We start from the raw sequence: 20,813 nt of genomic DNA on the forward strand, positions 1-20,813 counted from the left end.
TGGGAGGTAAATCGAGCTTTGAATCCCTCTGTTGCACTTGCCGATCAACTAAAGGCTTGCTCTCAACTATATACCAAATCTTGTTGGCTCACAATTCGCCCGTGAAAGAACCCTACGAAATGGCGCGGGAACGGGAGGTGGGTGAAACCATGACGCCAGATGAGTGGTCTGAGATTAGGCAGGAAATCTCCACGAGCTCCATTTCGGTCCGAATTAAAGAAAATGCCTACAAATTATATTATCGTTGGTACCTGGTGCCATCGCGTCTCTATTCAATTTACCCCTCCTGCTCGGATAGATGTTGGCGTCAGTGTGGTCAGCAAGGAACCCTGCTGCACATTTGGTGGAACTGCCCGCAGATTAAGGGATATTGGACTAGGGTCCATAGACTTATTTTTAAGGTCCTTGGACTGACGATCCCGATGTCACCTCTCTATTCCCTGCTCTCTCGCCCAATACCTCACACCCTTCGCCACCAACAGAAGCTAATTAAGCATATCCTAAATACGGCCAAATGCCAAATTGCGGCTAACTGGAAATCTCTGTCACCCCCCAAAATCCCTGCTACCACTAATGCTATATGGCAAACTTATAGACTGGAACGTATAACCGCGGTTCTCCGGGATACCCCAGATAACTTTACCACTACGTGGTCACCCTGGACGTCACACTTCGGTGCTGAACCTCCGCTAACTACCATATAAGATAATGGGAACCATCACGATACCCTATCCAACTTAGGATAACCTGACGCACTGCCTAGGCGGCTGGGACCGTCCGACCATCCCCCCCCCCCCCCGTACCTCCCTCCCCAATTCTTACCCCCCCCCTTTTTTTTGCATTCCTTTTTTCTCTTCAACTTCTATTGCTAAGTTCACTTTCTGCTTCTCTTTTATAAGCTATATTGTTCCACTAAGAGATATTCCTTCACCCTTAGCTATGGTACATACCAGACGCATAACACTACCTATTGATGGCTTTCCATACATAGGCATACATGTCTGTTTGATCTTCCACTCACTCGCTGTTGTACCTGAGTTGATATTCTGTCACTGATAGTTAATTATTGACTGCTTTATATGCCAATGTGTGACACCTGTAATACCTACTTTACGAATATCTTATTAAAAATATAAAATTCAATAAAAACTTTTTCTCAAAAAAAAAAAAAAAGGAAAAAAAAACATATTACTCACCATCCCCTTCTGTTTCCCAACCGCTGCCCTCCGCCTTGCCGCCCGCTCCTCGGAACCATAGTCCCGCACGTGTACACTGACTGAGCTGGAAGCCGGACTTCAGGAGTGAGCTCCTGCCTCCGACTGCTGCTGAGGAGAAGGAGCCAGGTGCCCGCTGGTAACAAAATGTCAGTGGGCGCCCAGAATCTCCCTCGGTTGGGTGAGCCTGGCCGGGCCTGATCAAGAGGCTTTGCGGGCCTTATACGGCCCGCGGGCCTGAGGTTCCCCACCCCTGCTCTAAGCAAACCATTGCGCGTTGGATCAAAAAAACAATTCAGCATGCTCTTTCCATTATTATTTTTTATTATTACATTTTATTTATAAGGCGCCACATGTGTTTTGCAGCGCCGTACAAAGGACAGTACAGGGGACAAAACATAGCATTACAGTAAATAAATAACAGAAATAGAGTACAGGTAACAGAACACCACACATTCTCAAGACATAGTACAGCTAAGATGTAAGTAATGAGGGAGTGATCATCATACTACTAGAGGATGGTGGTTATAGATGGAGATGAGCCTTTACTAGCAGGATAAAGATGGTCGCTGAGTAGGGGAGAGCTGTGAGTGAAATGTGCTGAGACGAGGGCTTATATAACAAGAGGAAAGAGGGCCCTGCTCTGAAGAGCTAACAATCTATTGGGGAGGGGCGACAGACAGATGACAAGAGGTGCAGGCAAGTGGGAGGTAGCCTGATGGCAGTATGCAAGCAAAGCGGAGATGTTCACGGCATGAGACAGGGGGGGTGGAGGCGCGGCTTCAGCTCTGGGTTATGCATCAGAAGGGTACGCATTGATGAATAGGTGGGTTTTTAGTGCCCGTTTAAAGCTTTGCAAGGTTGGGGAGAGTCTAATGGAGCGGGGGAGTGCGTTCCACTGAAGGGGTGCAGCATGGGCAAAATCCTGAACTCGTGCATGGGAAGCAGTAACCAGGGCGGTGGAGAGGCGACGGTCATTAGTCGACCGTAGGGGGCGGGAGGGAGTATGAATGGAAAGGAGGTTGGAGATGGCAGGATTGGCGATACAGAATTTGGTAAATGCACATTCTACTAAAAAGGTTCATCCTGGGCGGCTGCCTGGGGGGTCTCGGCATTACAACTCTGCCAAGCAGCTACTTGGTCAGGGGCAAACACGTTTGCAAAGTTTTACAAGTTTGACACCTTGGCCAATGAGGACCTCAAGTTTGGTTTATCGGTGCTGCAGGTTCATCCGCACTCTACCGCCCGTACTGGAGCTTTGGTATAACCCCATGGTACTGAAGTGGACCCCAGCATCTTCTAGGACGAATGAGAAAACAGGATTTTAATACCTACTGGTAAATCCTTTTCTCCTAGTGCGTACTTTACCTGCAGTGGTTAGTTTTGTAGTTACACAAGTGTTGTGTTACAATTATTTTCAGCATGTTGCTGCAATTGTTCATGCCTGTTGGCATGGGTTCTGTTGAATGCCATGTTGTGCGGCATGGTTGATGTGTGAGCTGGTATCAATCTCACCATTAAATTAAAAGTAAATCCTTTCCTCGAAATGTCCGTCTCCCTGGGCACAGTTCCTAAACTGACAGTCTAGAGGAGGGGCATATAGGGAGGAACCAGTTCACACTCTGAAAAAGTTTTAAAGTGCCCATGGCTCCTGCGGAACAGTCTATACCCCATGGTACTGAAGTGGATCCCAGCATCCTATACGGACTAGGAGAAAAGGATTTACCGGTAGGAATTAAAATCCTGTTTTCTCTAACGTCCTAGTGGATGCTGGGGACTCCGTCAGGACCACAGGGGGATTAGCGGGCTCCGCAGGAGACAGGGCACATCTAAAAAGCTTTTTAGGTCACATGGTGTGTACTGGCTCCTCCCCCTATGACCCTCCTCCAAGCCTCAGTTAGGTTTTTGTGCCCGTCCGAGAAGGGTGCAAACTGGATGGCTCTCTTAAGGAGCTGTTTAGTAAAGTTTTTTTTTAGGTTTCTAATCAGTGATTCCTGCTGGCGACAGGATCACTGCAACGAGGGACTTAGGGGAGAGACTTGCAACTCACCTGCGTGCAGGAGGATTGAAGTTTTAGGCTACTGGACACTGAGCTCCAGAGGGAGTCGGAACACAGGTCAGCCTGGGGTTCGTCCCGGAGCCGCGCCGCCGATCCCCCTTACAGACGCTGAAGAAGACGGCGGAACGGAGGTCCGGAAACAGGCGGCAGAAGACTTCACAGTCTTCAGAGAGGTAGCGCACAGCACTGCAGCTGTGCGCCATTGTTGCTACACGGCTCACTGACACGGTCACGGAGGGTGCAGGGCGCTGCTGGGGGCGCCCTGGGCAGCAATATAAATACCTATTTGGCAAATAAATACATCACATATAGCCATTAAGGCTATATGTATGTATTTAACCCAGGCCAGTTTTCCTAATAACCGGGAGAAAAGCCCGCCGTGAAAGGGGCGGAGCTTATTCTCCTCAGCACTCAGCGCCATTTTCCTGACCAGCTCCGCTGGTGAGGAAGGCTCCCACTCTCCCCTGCACTACAGAAACAGGGTTAAAGAGAAGGGGGGCATAAATTGGCGATATAATTATATATATTAAGAGCCCATATATAGAAACAACACCTTCTAGGGTTGTTATATACATTATGGCGCTTTTGGTGTGTGCTGGCAAACTCTCCCTCTGTCTCCCCAAAGGGCTAGTGGGTCCTGTCCTCTATCAGAGCATTCCCTGTATGTGTGTGCTGTAGGTCGGTACGTGTATGTCGACATGTATGAGGAAAATGTTGGTGAGGAGACGGAGAAAATTGCCTGTAATGGTGATGTCACTCTCTAGGGAGTCGACACCAGAATGGATGGCTTACTTATGGAATTACGTGATAATGTCAACACGCTGCAAGCCGGTTGACGACATGAGACAGCCGGCGGACAAATTAGTATCGGTCCAGGCGTCTCAGACACCGTCAGGGGCTTGTAAAAACGCCCATTTACCTCAGTCGGTCGACAGACACTGACACGGACACTGACCCCAGTGTCGACGGTGAAGAAACAAACGTATTTTTCCTTTAGGGCCACAAGTTACATGTTAAGGGCAATGAAGGAGGTGTTACGTATTTCTGATACCACAAGTACCACAAATAAGGGTATTTTGTAGGGTGGGAATAAACTACTTGTAGTTTTGCCTGAATCAGATAAATTAAATGAAGTGTGTGATGATACGTGGGGTTCCTCCGACAGAAAGTTATGGGCGGTATACCCTTTTTCCCGCCAGTAGTAAGGGCGAGTTGGAAAACACACCTTAGGGTGGACAAGGCGCTCACACGCTTATAAAAAACATGGCGTTACCGTTTCCAGATACGGCCGCCCTCAAGGAGCCAGCTGATAGGAAGCTGGAAAATATCATAACAGTATATACACACATACTGGTGTTATACTACGACCAGCAATCGCCTCAGCCTGGATGTGCAGCGCTGAGGGGGCTTGGTCGGATTTCCTGACTGAAAATTTTGATACCCTTGACAGGGACAGGATTTTATTGTCTATAGAGCATTTTAAGGATGCATTTCTATATATGTGTGATGCACAGAGGCATATTTGCATTCTGGCATCAAGAGTAAATGTGATGTACATATCTGCCAGACGAAGACACGACAGTGGTCAGGTGAGGCAGATTCCAGACGGCATATGGAAGTATTGCCGTATAAAGGGGCGGTCCATTGGACCTGGTGGCCATGGCAACAGCTGAAAAATCCACCTTTTGTTACCCCGAGTCACATATTGGCAGAAAAGGACACAGTCTTTTCAGTCTCAGTCCTTTCGTCCCCATACGGGCAGGCGGGCGAAGGCCAGTCATATCTGCCCAGGGGGAGAGGAAAGGGAAGAAGACTGCAGCAAGCAGCTCATTCCCAGGAACAGAAGCTCCTCACGGCTTCTGCCAAGTCCGCAGCATAACGCTGGGGCCGTACAAGCGGACTCAGGTGCGGTAGGGGGTCATCTCAAGAGTTTCAGCAACACTCGCAAGGGAACTCCGGGATCCTACATGTAATATCCCAGGTGTACATTGGAAATTCGAGACGTCTCCCCCTCACACAATTCACAGGCTGTATTCCCAGCAGGTGATAATCAAAGTACCCTTCTTACAACAAGGAAGGGGGTAGTATTCCACACTATATTGTGGTACTGAAGCCAACCGGCTCGGTGAGATCTGAAATATTTGAACACTTACATACAAGCGTTCAAATCAAGATGGAGTCACTCGGAGCAGTGATAGCGAACCAGGAAGAAGGGGACGATATGATGTCACTGGATATCAGGGACGTTTACCTACAGGTCCAAATTTGCCCTTCTCACCAAGGGTACTTCAGGTTCCTGGTACAGAACTGTCACTATCAGTTCAGACGCTGCCGTTTGGATTGTCCACGGCGCCCCGGGTCTTTACCAAGGTAATGGCCGGAATGATGATTTTTCTTAAAAGAAACATGGACGCTTTCCTGATAAGGGCAAGGTCCAGAGAACAGTTGGAGGTCGGAGTAGCACTATCTTAAGTAGTTCTACGACAGCACGAGTGGATTCTAAATATTCCAAAATCGCAGCTTTTTCCGACGACACGTCTACTGTTCCTAGGGAAGATTCTGGACACAGTCCAGAAAAACGTGTTTCTCCCAGTGGAGAAAACCAGGGAGTTATCCGAGCTAATCGGGATCCTCCTAAAACCAGGAAAAGTGTCAGTGCATCATTGCACAAGAGTCCTGGTAAAAATGGTGGCTTATTACGAAGCAATTCCATTCGGCAGATTTCCCGCAAGAACTCTTCAGTGGGATCTGCTGGACAAATGGTCCGGATCGCATCCTCGGATGCATCAGCGGATAACCCTATATCCAAGGAAAAGGGTGTCTCTCCTGTGGTGATTACAGAGTGCTCATCTTCTAGAGGGCCGCAGATTCGGCATTCAGGATTGGATGCCGGTGACCACGGAGGCCAGCCTGAGAGGCTGGGGAACAGTCACACAGGGAAAAAATTTCCAGGGAAGTGTGATTAAGTCTGGAGAATTCTCTCCGCATAAATAAGCTTAGAGCAAATTTATAATGCTCTAAACTTAGCTAGACCTCTGCTTCAAGGTCAGCCGGTATTGATCCAGTGGGATAACATCACGGCAGTCGCCCACGTAAACAGAAGGGCGGCACAAGAAGCAGGAGGGCAGTGAAAACTGCAAGGATTTTTCGCTAGGCGGAAAATCATGTGATAGCACTGTCAGCAGTGTTCTTTCCGGGAGTGGACGACTGGGAAGCAGACTTCCTCAGCAGGCATGACCTCCACCCGGGAGAGTGGAAACTTCATAGGGAAGTTTTTCAACATGATTGTGGACCGTTGGCAAAGACCAAAGGTGGACATGATGGCGTCCCGCCCGAACAAAAAACGGGACAGGTATTCCGCCAGGTCATGAGACCTTCAGGCGATAGCTGTGGATGTTCTGGTAACACCGTGGGTGTACCAGTCTGTGTATGTGTTCCCTCCTCTGTTTCTCATAACCAGGGTATTGAGAATTATAAGACATAGAGGAGTATGAACTATACTAGTGGCTCCGGATTGGCCAAGAGGGACTTGGTACCCGGAACTTCAAGAAATGCTCACAGAGGACTAAGGGCCTGGGGAGCTAAGAAGGGACTTGATTCAGCAAGTACCATGTCTATTCCAAGACTTACCGCGGCTGCGTTTGACGGCATGGCGGTTGAATGCCGGATCCTGAGGGGAAAAGGCATTCCATAAGAGGTCATACCTACCCTGGTCAAAGCCAGGAAGGAGGTGACCGCACAACGTCATCACCACATGTGGTGAAAATATGTTGCGTGGGTGAGGCCAGGAAGGCTCCACGACGGAAATTCAACTAGGTCGATTTCTACACTTCCTGAAAACAGGAGTGTTTTGGACCTCAAATTGGGGTTCATTAACATTTAAATTTCGGCCCTGTAGATTTTCTTCCAGAAAGAATTGACTTCAGTTCCTGAAGTCCAGATGGTAAAGGATGTATTACATATACAGCTTTTTTGTGCCCCTAGGGGCACCGTGAGATCTCAACATAGTGTTGGGATTTCTTAAAATCATATTGGTTTGAACCGCTCAAATCTGTGGATTTGAAATATCTCACATGGAAAGTGACCATGCTGTTGACAAATATCTCACATGGGAAGTGACCATGTTGTTAGCCCTGGCCTCGGCCAGGCGATTGTCAGAATGGGCGGCTTTGTCTTACAAAAGCACATATTAAAATTTTCCATTTGAACAGGACAGAACTGGGACTCGTCTCCAGTTTCTTCATAAAGGGGTGTCAGCGTTTTCACCTGAAACAACCTCTTGTGGTGCCTGCGGCTACTAGGGACTTGGAGGACTCCAAGTTACTAGACGTGGTCAGGGCCCTAAAAATATATATATATATATATATAGTTAGGACGGCTGGAGTCAGAAAGTCTGACTTGCTGTTTATACTGTATACACCCAACAAGCTGGGTGCTCATGCTTCTAAGCAGTCTATTGCACGCTGGATTTGTAGTACAATTCAGCTTGCACATTCTGTGGCAGGCCTGCCACAGACGAAATATGTAGATGCCCATTCCACAAGGAAGGTGGGCTCATCCTGGGCGGCTGCCCGAGGAGTCTCGGCATTACAACTTTGCCGAGCAGCTACGTGGTCAGGGGAGAACACGTTTGTAAAATTTTACAAAATTTGATACTCTGGCTAAGGAGGACCTGGAGTTCTCTCATTCGGTGCTGCAGAGTCATCCGCACTCTCCCGCCCGTTTGGGAGCTTTGGTATAATCCCCATGGTCCTGACGGAGTCCCCAGCATCCACTAGGACGTTAGAGAAAATAAGAATTTACTTACCGATAATTCTATTTCTCGTAGTCCGTAGTGGATGCTGGGCGCCCATCCCAAGTGCGGATTGTCTGCAATGCTTGTACATAGTTATTGTTACAAAAATTGGGTTATTACTATTGTTGTGAGCCATCTTTTCGGAGGCTACTTCGTTTTGTTATCATACTGTTAACTGGGTTCAGATCACATGTTGTACGGTGTGATTGGTGTGGCTGGTATGAGTCTTACCCGGGATTCAAGATCCTTCCTTATTGTGTACGCTCGTCCGGGCACAGTACCTAACTGAGGCTTGGAGGAGGGTCATAGGGGGAGGAGCCAGTACACACCATGTGACCTAAAAAGCTTTTTAGATGTGCCCTGTCTCCTGCGGAGCCCGCTAATCCCCCTGTGGTCCTGACGGAGTCCCCAGCATCCACTACGGACTACGAGAAATAGAATTATCGGTAAGTAAATTCTTATTATTGCCACCAGCAGAAGAATCCCAAAACATCAATGTATGGACACCAGACAGTCCCCTGCAGCTATCTGCTTCCAGAATTATTAATTGCACACTCACACTTCATTAGTAGCTTTGGCCACATAGGCTCGTAGATTCACCAAGACGCACGGGGAATACGCTAGAATGAATTATATTTTAATACGAACAAAATCATCCAAGGTATGGTTATAAAAATTACAAATACTGACAGACATAAAGTACATAAATCCCAGAAAAATCATAGGAGATAATAATTCAGAAGCCTAACACACATTTAGGATCCTGCTGTGGGTGATTGCACAGTTTGAGCTCATCGATTCACCTCCAGCCACAGCTGCACCCCATGAGAATGAACACTGACTCCTAAGGGAGGCTGGTACTTATTCCAGCTTCAATCCCTGCCACCTTCCTTATTTTTAAGTAGCTCAATGCTGGACACTGGATATGAAGGTATCGTATGCTTTCTCTACATAGCTGTCTGCAAATAGATTGGGGAGGGGGAAGTGACATTCCATTCTCGTTAAGAGTTGAAATTCTACTTTCATTTTATTGCCTAGCATGACTATCTAGGTCTGGCTTGTTTGAGGATGAAAGATGCAATTTCCTACCCTCATTTATGACTGGTACAAGATAAGAGATCCTGATCTACCATCTTGGCTCCAGGAGCATCAATTCTTCACCCAGTTTTGTGCATCCATAAGGTCATATATAGGACACCTGGATGAAATAAAACCATTTCTTTTACATTCTGATACAAGAAAAATTCTGATATTGCTTTTCTGCGTATAAGTGTAACAGCTGCGTCACAGGGTCCAATGTGAAGCTGAAGTAGCCTAGAAGATGGTGCTTGTCCCCATGTAACTGGGTAAGATGCATTACCATGGGTCTCGTGTAGGTGTAAATCTTTACCATAATTTGGAAGAGCCTGTCTCAATTTTGGAAGGTGGGGTCTCAGTGAGGGCCTGTTTGATAGCCAAAAATGTCTGTGTGTGTCACCTTTCTGGTTGTATACAGGCCACTAGTGTTTGTACTGGATGTGTAATAGCTGAGTAGTATGTTATACACTGTTGGCAATAAGAAGCCATGCCTAGGTAGGTCTTATTAGCTTTTCTGGTAAGTGGAAGTTCCCTGATGCACTTATCTCTGGCCAGGTCTAAGTGCCTTTGGCCTTTAGTTAGATAATTCCTGAGGTATGTTACTTGTGCCGTTAGTTGCAATTTAATTTTAGATTCTCTGTGTCTGGTCTGGACAAGGAAATGAGCAGGTTTTTGGTATCTGAAAGGGAACTTTCAAATGAGTCCGAGCAAAGAAATGGATCAATATACTGGATGAGGGCTGCACCGTGCCATGGAAAGAAGACAGAAAGGTTATTGGCCAGAGATTGAGGAAATAACTCTGAGTAACCATCGGAGATCAATCTTGTGTAGACTGAATATGTTAAAGTTAGACAATGAGTGATTTATGAACAAAATAAATGCAATGTGTTTTTGATTAATGGTAACGCTGACACTACTTCAGAGACGCCAATGTAACCCAAGTGGGGTTCTGCCTACAATACAGAAATGCTCGTCCTTTATTCATTATGAGTAATATTTTGTCTAATACAATCTTCTCATTGGTTGGCGTGATGATCTCGGGACTTTCCAGACAGCTGCCGAAATGATAACATCTTGTGGTTGGCTGGTCATTTTATGATTGACAGCAAATCTAATTGATAAACAGTTAACGAGAAATAGTTTTATGATTATAGTCATTTACTTTGTTTAATACCTATATTCTAATAGAGTACTGATATTTATCTGTGATAGTTTCTTAGCTTGACCACACACTATTGTGACATGAGAAACCAGAGACCTTGATAGCTTAAATATTGTGAGAACAGCAAGCTATTGCTACATACACATATATGCTCTCCGCACCTGATGCACTGACCCTGCAGGTGTCACGCTGTCCCTATAAAGTGCACGGTTCTGCTATAATTTACAGGCTGACATATTGTGAATGTTACATAAACATGGTAACTTCTCTGCATTGCCGCATTTATAGGTCTCCTGGACATAGCACATCTCCCCTACAAGCCTGGGGGAAGGAGGAACGCTTCACACGTTTCAGCTTTCATTTTATACAATGTAATATTGGACAGCACATATTATAACTTTATTCTCACCACACATTGCTTTGATATTGCAAAGTGAATTCCAGCAGAAATAATTACAACAAAGATGTAAATCCTGCTCTATGCATATTGGAGCGTAAAACGGTATCCGGAAGATAGACAGTGTCTAGTTAGACAGTCAATAGATAGACGCCATATGTTAGACACATATTAGACCAACAGAGTCAAAAGGTCAACATGAAAAAGGTAGACGGAATCAAATGGTCCATATAAAAAAGTAGTTTTTTTTATATTTACATGTTTTAGGACTTTTTCATACCTTCTCTATCCATGTCGGCATAGAGTTAGTTATAAACCTTGTGGCCAGCGCAGCGACCCACCAAGCCCGAAGCGTGGCTAGCGAAGCCATTCTACAACTGGGGGTCCCAGATGACCAAACTATCCGCACAATCCCCAAAAATGCAAAAAAAAGATGTAAACCATTTTCATGCTGACCTTTTGACACTGTCGACCATTTTCATGTTGACCTTTTGACACTCGACCTTTTGACTGTCTAACATGTAACATGTGATGTCTATCTATTGACTGTCTTAACTAGACACAGTCCATTATACCACACCCGCATAAAACGCCAGGTGATGGGTTTTACATTGTACCTTGAATCACCTTAAATTTATCCATTTAATGATAATTTAAGGGTGTTTGACAAGAGTCTTTCTTGGAAAATGTAATTTATGGGTCATCATTTATATAATTATTTTATTCCCAGCAGATGGATGTAACAGCAGGAATATCTCAAAGGAAAATCTAATCTTACCTCCAGTTTGTGAAATAGAAGATGATGACATCAAACAAGATTCCAATATCCCTATTATACATCCAGTACCCCACAGTGCAGATGTATCATCTGATCTTACTTCTAATGAGGAACGTTCTCCTGGTACATCAAGTACAGCTCTTACAGTAGATAAAATATTTCCCTCTATTATAGATGCCAAATGCTCTACAGAGAACACAAAGCTTATTGCTCATCAGGCAGCTAAGGCAGGTGGGAGTTCATTTCAATGCGCTGAGTGTGGGAAATGTTTTTCAAAGAAATATCTTGTTAGACATCTTAGAGTTCACACAGGTGAAAAGCCATTTGCATGTTTTGACTGTGGGAAATGTTTTACATGGAAATCATCACTTGTTGACCATCAGAAACATCACAGAGGTGAGAAGCCATTTCCATGTTCTGAGTGTGGGAAAGGTTTTACACAGAAATCACAGCTTGTTATACATCAGAGAGCTCACACAGGTGAGAAGCCATTTCCATGCCCTGAGTGTGGGAAATGTTTTACATGGAAAGCACAGCTTGTTATACATCTGAGAAGTCACACAGGTGAGATGCCATTTCCATGTTCTGAGTGTGGGAAATGTTTTACACGGAAAATACATCTTGTTACACATCAGAGAAGTCACACAGGTGAGAGGCCATTTCCATGCTCTGAGTGTGGGAAACGTTTTACACGGAAAATACATCTTGTTACACATCAGAGAAGTCACACAGGTGAAAGGCCATTTCCATGTTCTGAGTGTGGGAAATGTTTTACACAGAAAACTGATCTTGTTGTACACCAGAGAAGTCACACAGATGAGAGGCCATTTCCATGCTCTGAGTGTGGGAAACGTTTTACACACAAATCACATCTTGTTTCACATCAAAGAATTCACTCAGGTGAGAGACCATTTCCATGTTTTGACTGTGGGAAAAGTTTTAAACTGAAAACACATCTTGTCTCACATCAGAGTACACATACAGATAATCCGAAACATCGCCCAGCTGAGAGGCCATTCCCATGCTCTGAGTGCGGGAAATGTTTTAAACAGAAATCACATCTTGTTATACATCAGAGAAGTCACACAGGTGAGAAACCATTTTCCTGCTCTGAGTGTGGGAAATGTTTTAAACAAAAATCATATCTTGTTATACATAAGAGAAGTCACACAGGTGAGAAACCATTTCCATGCTCTGAGTGTGGGAAATGTTTTAAAGATAAATCATATCTTGTTACACATCAGAGAATTCACACAGCTGACTGGCCATTTCCATGCTCTGAGTGTGGGAAATGTTTTACAACTAAATCAGCTCTTGTTAGACATCAGAGAAGTCACACAGATTAGCTATTGTCATGCTTCGATTCTTGGAAATGTCAGAAATTAGATGGTTCACAAGAACTTCCTTTATTTACACTGGAGAAATGTGTTTACTAATGGGAAAATCCATGTGCACTGCAGGGGAGAGAGATGTAACATGTGCAGAGAGAGTTAGATTTGGGTGGGTGTTTCTGTGCAGGGTAAATGCTGTCTGCTTTATTTTTACACTGCAATTTAGATTTCAGTTTGAACACACCCCACCCAAATATAACTCTCTTTGCACATGTTACATCTGCCCGCCCCCCCTCCCCCAGCGTTTCAGAGGGTTTTGCCCATTTGCTAACAAATTTGCTGCTGCGATCAGATCTGAATTAGGCCCTTTATTTCTAAGAAAAACCCAATTAAGAATAGTATTTTGAGACTTCTGATTCTGGTGGGCTGATGAGAGGACGGTGAGCATGTGACGCTGCACTGGCCGCCCCAGCTTCTTTTTTCACGGCTGTTAAGCCTCTCAACGCAGGCACGCGCTGCTGGAGACTGTGGGGGAGGAGTACCGTTGCATGGAAAGGTACTTCTCCGTAATGCCAGGGGGTAAATAACGCAGCCGAAGGGAGAAGGAGCAGCGCCGCGCACAATCAAAGATGGTACTGGACCCTGTCTCCTCTCAAGTGCAGCATGACCAGGCTCACCTTTGCCAGGAGGACGGCTCCCACACAGCAGATTCTGAGGACTCCTCAGAAGAAGACTCCCTTCCAGTCCAGCAGACTAAAGCACAAGGTGGAAAGACTAAAGCACAGGCAGTAAAGGTAATGGTGCCTGATAAAACGCTGCAACCTGCAGAAAAACAGTTTACACATGCAGACATGGTGACAGCCATTTAAGCAGGCTATCAGTCCCCTGTTTAAAGAGCAGACGGCTGATATCAGTAGCCAACTGGCACAACTCACGCAGAGGGTCCTTGGCATGGAACAAAGATTGGGAGAGACCTTTACAGACGTAGAAAAATCTACATCTCGAAACACTAAAGATATCTTGCAATTACATAACAAAATACAAGATTTAGAAAATAGATCCCGTAGAGGGAATCTCAGAATTATTGGCCTGCCAGAAGCTGTCAAGGGTCAAGATTTATTTGATTTCATAAAAAAGCCCATGCCTGAAATGCTGCAGAGAGTGCTCTGATCTGATTATAAAAAGGGCTCATAGGTTAGGCCCGATAAGGCCCCACGGGAGTACGCCAGACCCCGGGCAGTGATATTCAAGCCTTTGAATTTTCTTCACAAAGACTTACTATGGTCTGCATCTCGCAAGATGAAACAGCTCGTCTGGGAAGGACATAAGATTCTGCTATGTCAGGATTACTCAGCAGAGCTATCTAAAGCTAGACGTGACTTTGCCCCTATATGCTCCCGTCTCATCCAAGAAAATAGAAAATTTGCCCTCTTCTACCCAGCGCGGCTGCGCCTGTATAATGGTTCACAGTTTGTTGATTTTCTATCCCCCTTGAATGTAGAAGCATATCTCAAGGAAGCATCTGGGGCCAACGTGGACACTTCCATGTCAGACTGTGAATGATCCTTTACTTATTTTTTGCAGCAGTTCGGACTAATATTCTTCCTTTTTGGATAATGTCACTATATTATTCTGATTGAAACTGCCTGGCATTGCAGTAATTGGATCAAAACCCGGCCGCCTGAACTTATATATCCCACTTTCACCTATGTTCTTTTGGATATCTCATCAATCCCGTATTCATATTGTCCAGGCATAGTATATTTGGTACTCCATATACAGGCCTGCGCTGTTGCGAATATGCAGTTTCTTTTTTCTATAGTAACGATTGCTAATATGTTTAAATATAACTTTGTTCCTACTGTATACTAGCTGCAAATATGCATAGTCTTTACGCTAACACACACCTTGCAGAATTTGCCTACCATGTTCAATTAATTAACCTTGACTGGTGCCTGGCGGCCCCTATCCACAATTAGTATACATGCTACGGTTTAAGCTCAGCTTGATTTTTGCTTAGATAATATATATGGAGACACTTCTGTACTAGATCTTTTTCCACACAGTCCCTATTTTCTTGTTGGGCTTGTTAATTTCCCCTCACTGGGATTGCGGGTTATTGTGGACAGTCTCCTGGAGTTAAATTGATAGAACAAATCTAAAAAGTTCTGAATTATGATACGCTCTGTGATTTAGCTGATTCCACTATGGTTGTGCATTGCCTTCTTATTGCTCCTTATAGGCTGGTGGTTGGTCGGTGGCGAAGTTCAATGTTGTATGGTTTCTACTCTAAGCGGCTGGTTGTTGCTTAATGTATATGGAAGTGATCCCTGAGTTGGTGAAAAGGTTATTTCTTGTCTTTTTTGTTTGTATTTTAGAATGCATTATGGTGTCCCCCCCCCCCCCTTTCTTCCCCCCTTCATCACCTGTGTATCTTAAGGTTACTGATAGCGTCCCCAGTAATAAGCTCACATACGCTTGGTGGTTGCCCAATGATCATTTTACTCTCGGCAGAAAGTGCTTTATTTGTTAAGATGACCCCAGGTGCAGTCCCTGAAATTGTGCTATGGCCCTGCAAATAGGCAACTGGAATGTGGGAGGACTTAACGCCCCTAAATGTGTCCTCATGTATTTCAAAAAGTTACATTTAGACATTGTATGCTTGCAAGAGACGCATCTTTTACAGAGTGAAGTCCTCAAGTTAAATATTCCAGGCTGGAGAGTTCTGACGTCAGCCTCTTATAATTTAAAAGTGCAAGGGGTTGCAATTATAGCTTGATCTTCCTTATCGATAGAGATTTCGGATGTCATTATTGATCCTATGGGACGTTATATTGTATGTAAATTGTCATATGAAAAGATTATTTTGTGCTTCTATATACGCGCCAAATGTATACTCTGCTATTCCTGATGAAACTTGTCTCTATTTTACTACCACACTCACACCTACCCATGGTACTCTGTGGAGACCTAAATTTAGTCGCCCTCTCCCACCTTGATAGACAGACGGCCGCTTCCTCTAACGTTCAGCTTCCAAAATTCGGGGTGCGAGAATTTGCACGGAACCTTCAATTGCTAGACTCTTGGCGCACGCTACACCCAACTGACAGGGATTACTCCTGCTTATCGGCTGCTACTGGCCGAATGTCTAGGATAGATTACATACTGACGTCAATAACTCTTCTTCCAAAGATATCCAGAGCTAAGATGGAGCCGATAACGATTTCAGATCATGCGGTTGCCTGGATTGAGTTAGCTTCCAATAAAGGTAGCTCAATACGGTGGCGGTGTCCTTCTGCTATCAACACTTCTTACTCCTTAAGGGATGCAATATTTAAGTCCCGAGATAGACAATTGTGAGACGAAATTGACTAAACCCACATTGTATTGGCAAGCCTTTAAAGGACGCTCAGGGGGGTTATTATTTCAAATACTGCTGCCCAGAAAAAGTATGCCATTTTACAATTCACTCAAGCGAAAGATTGGCTGACTTCCTCATTTCAGTTCTATAAATCCAAACCATCGGTGACTACTAAAGCTTCCTATAATAAGGCCAGGCAACAATTTGAAGCCTGTTTATTAAAATGGAGGCGTCTTATTCCTTTACAAAGAGCTGCAAATTTTATTGGTTTGCCAATAAATCTAGTAAACTTCTTTCCAACCTCTTGAGAGGACAGCAAACACCATCTACAATTTACCCCTTGGTAAAGAGGGATGGGACTACTACATCATCCAATACTCAGATAGCGGAGGTCTTGAAAGATTTCTATACTGCCTTATACTCAAACCCACATGTATGTAGTCCTTTAGGATTCTTCTTTTTGGGAAGGTTTAGCTCTGCTGCAAATGTCAGATTCTTTGGGTTTATTAATTTCTAATATTACCACAGAGGAGGTTGCTTTGGCAATTCCATTTAAGATCAGGTAAGGCTCCAGGGCCTGGTGGCTTTACTCCTGAGCTCTATAAAATACTTGTCCCTCGCATTATACCCATTTTGGTTTTAGTTTTTAATTCTATATTAGACTCTGGAGACTTGCCACTGCATTATAACACAGCACATATCAAAGTCCTTCTTAAGCCCGGTAGGGATCCCTCTGACCCTGGGTCACACAGGCCAATTTCATTATTAAATAATGAATACAAAATGTTAACAAATTTTTTTAGCAAATCGCTTGAAATTGATTCTTCTAAATCTTATTCATGAAGATCAGACGGGATTCGTGCAGGGTAGAAGTTCTGCGATCAGTGTACGTAGGGTGCTGTTGGCGGTGGGTGGTTCCCAGGGCGCCATGTCGAACACACCACAGGCTATACTTTCTTTAGACGCGGAAAAAGCGTTTGACATGGTGCTCTGGGCCCATCTCTATGATGTGCTGCTGCGTTTCTCCTTCCCTAAGATATTTGTAAGCTTTCTCGAGACTCTTTACACACAGCCCACATCACAACTGATCTGTAATAGTTTACTTTCAGATCCCTTTCCAATAATGAGGCACTCGTCAGGCAGTAGGGGGTCTTGCCACGGGCAAGCAGGACTTTTGCCCGGGGCACCGCCTTCCGGAGGGCGCCGGGCAAGATCTGCTACTGCTGTGCCCCCCGCTGTCCGCTGTGTCCCCCTGGATCCCCGCTGTGGAGAGGACCTGTGCTGTGCGGTGCACGATGACGTCATCGCTCACCACACAGCATTGTGGGACTGACAGACGCTAGGGGTCATAATTGACCTCTACTGTCTGTCTATTGCAGATCCGAGGAGAGGAGCGGCAGCGGCGGAGGTCTGCAGCAGTCGGGAGCAGGGATAGTAAGTATTCTTTTTTTTTTTCATTCTCAGCAGCGCTACTGTACAGGGGGCGTAACTGACCATGCCACCTGTATGAAGCCACGCCCGTATTTCCCACCTGGGGTGCCAAAAGGGCAAGAACCGGTCCTGTCGTCAGGGATGCCCCCGTTCCCCTCTACTGTTTATATTGACATTGGAACCATTGGCTATTGCCATACGGCAATTTCCGTTATACCAAGGAATTTGTATAGGCAAGAGAGATCTTAGGGTATCATTATTTGCCGATGATATGCTCCTTTACCTTTCCAACCCAGCTCATTCTATCCCGGTAATTTTGGATTTGATTTCTCAATTTGGAAACATATCCAATTATAAAATAAATGTAGGCAAATCAGAGCTGTTATTTATAAATGGGAAGGGCCGTCACACTAGGACGGAAGATAGAGAGTGGAATTTAAAAATGATGCCTTCTCACTTATAATACCTTGGTATCCTTATTTCTAACAATTTATCTACTATTTATGGTTTGAATTTTAGCTCCATCGTTTCGAAGATGGAAAAATCACTAGAGCAGTGGCATGACTTACCTCTATCTCTATTAGGCAGAATAGAGGTGGTTAAGACTATTCTTTTACCCAAACTGACGTATCATATGCAGATGTTACCCCTTAAACTAAGAAAGACATTAAACACATTGCTGTTCTAAATTTATTTGGAAATCAAAAAAGCCAAGGATTGCTTCATGGAAATTGCGGTGTCCAAAAATGGGTGGGGGATTAGGCCTACCGGACCTTACACATTATTCTAGAGCACTTTTATTTAGATTTGCGCTTGATTGGTTGACGGAGAGTAGCACGTTCACCGATTTTGAACTAGAACATGGATTTTTCCACCCGTACTCTCCGGGAGCTCTATTGCTTACCCCGAGACGCCTTATTCCTAAACATATTGTCACTATTTTATTATTTAAGGATGTTTACGAAGCTTGGGGCGCAGTAAACACTACATTGCACAGACAGACGACTAGACTAGAGTGGATTCCCATTTGGGGTAATCCCCTCCTTTACACCGGGTTTGGAAAATTTTGCTTGTTTGAGACTGATCTCAAAGGGTCTTACAGCCATGTCACAAGTTTTTGATCCTGGTGGCAACATCAAATCCTTTCGAGCTTTACAATCTGAATTCAATATCCCCAGTAGTAGCTTCTTCTCCCTGATGCAAGTAACACATTTCTCCTTGCAACAATATCAGTGGGAGAAAATGCTCGTATAAGCGCTTAATAATATACAGATGGGTAATACATTCCTTATATGTCCACAATGATGTTCCTTATTCCTCAGTCTTCAGTGTGGTAGTGGAAAATGCTTCCAATCCAGTCCCAATGTATGAAACAAAGGAAAAACAAACCATGTGTAGAAATGCTTCAAGTCTGTTCTTAATGTATATAGCCCACTGGACCCACAAGACAGGGGAATTTCTTTAAGAAACTTATGGTCCGTACCCCAACTCACAATCAGGAATTATATATTGTATACGTAGCAGTTTCTTTATCCTAGGCCTCATATACCCTTTGCCACCAGGTCCCCGACTTGTAATAATATCTCCCAGAATGTATATTGAATAATAATATGACATGGGACATCAACCCAGCATTTTGTGAGAGAATGCGTACCCAACTCACTTCAGAGGAGGGAGAGGACAAGCTTCAAAAGGTTTCTTTACTTGGGCCCAAATGATGGCTCCACCAGTGCTTCCTGTTCTTCAATCCCTTTTATTCCTCACAAAATTCTCAATATCACGTGGGTATATAGAAAGAGAACAACATACAATGTGGGGAGACGTTTTGTAACCATATGTTGGTCCACCCCTACTACCCCAAATTAAAATGTAGGAAGTATTTGGGGTGTACCCTAGAAGCATTTTCCACTACCACACTGAAGACTGAGGAATAAGGAACATCATTGTGGACATATAAGGAATGTATTACCCATCTGTATATTATTAAGTGCTTATACGAGCATTTTCTCCCACTGATATTGTTGCATTTGTTCTGACTGGGTGTGGTGACACCCCTGAGGGGGATTACCGTATTTTTCTGACCATAAGACGCACCGGACCATAACACGCACCTAGTTTTTAGAGTAGGAAAACTGGGGAAAAAAATATTCTGACCTCTAAGAGATATTTCTGTGATTTTTCAGACTCAATACAGTGCAGCCTTCTGTCAGAGCCAGAACACACAGACACACACACACACACATCAGAGCCAGCATACACACACACACACACACACACACACACACACACACACACACACATCAGAGCCAGCATACACACACACACACACTGACAGTACCAGTGGTTCCCTGCGTCTCCTGAGAAGGGAGGAGGTGGGGGGGAGCGGGGGAGTCACATGACGCCAGCTCTGCGCTCTGCTGATGACGGCACAGCAGCAGCATCCAGGACCCGCCGCTACCCGCCGGCCGCCGCTACCCGACAGGAGGAGGAGGTATGAGGGAACGGGGGAGTTACATGATGCTCTGCTGATGACGGCGCAGCAGTAGCATCCAGGACCCGCCGCTACCCGCCAGCCTCTGCTACCAGCCGGCCGCCGCCACTACCCGCAAACGTGTTATTCGCTCCATAAGACGCACATACTTTTCCCCCCACATTTTTGGGGAGAAAAAGTGCGTCTTATGGTCCGAAAAATACGGTATATACGTTAAAGCTGCTTTTCTTTTGCACACATCTCTAAAATAACTTCCCTTTGTTTTCTGGTCAACACATTTCTCCTTGTCTATACCCTCGGGCCACCGAGACGAAAGCATCTTTAGATCCTTTGAGTCACATTATTTCCCGACATGCCGAATAAAAGTATAAATCCAGATTATTATATGGGACATTGATGAAACCAATGGCACCCAAATTAAATAGACATACACAAATGCTCTGGTTCAGAGATATACCGTCATTGACATCAGACAATGCTTTATTTAAATAATATGACAAAACCCTTCTTACACTAAGGGCTTCCGTCTTACAGGAGGTTTATGTTAAAGCGCTTTACAGAGCGTATATTGCCCAAGGCCAGAGAAAACACTGCGTAGATGATGAATCCGGCAGGTGTCCAAAATGTAATGCATCCTCAGCGTCAATATTTCATAATTTATGGGCCTGTGGAAAAATTAAAAAAATTTGGTATAAAATGGTATAATATAATAATTCC

General features: G+C 44.7%; 1 protein-coding gene across 1 annotated transcript in view; it reads left to right on the plus strand.

Moving 5' to 3' along the window:
* The window catches only part of LOC135057101 (uncharacterized), a 182,650-nt gene extending 163,810 nt beyond the window's left edge, over nt 1–18,840 (plus strand). The window contains exon 13 of the mRNA XM_063963002.1: nt 11,435–18,840. Within this exon, the coding sequence (XP_063819072.1) occupies nt 11,435–12,828 (1,394 nt within the window). The 3' untranslated portion in view covers nt 12,829–18,840. The remainder of the gene's footprint in view (nt 1–11,434) is intronic.
* The last annotated feature ends 1,973 nt before the right edge of the window (nt 18,841–20,813 follow it).

This window comes from Pseudophryne corroboree, chromosome 3 (genome assembly GCF_028390025.1).
Source record: "Pseudophryne corroboree isolate aPseCor3 chromosome 3, aPseCor3.hap2, whole genome shotgun sequence".
Classification (NCBI taxonomy): Eukaryota; Metazoa; Chordata; class Amphibia; order Anura; family Myobatrachidae; genus Pseudophryne; species Pseudophryne corroboree.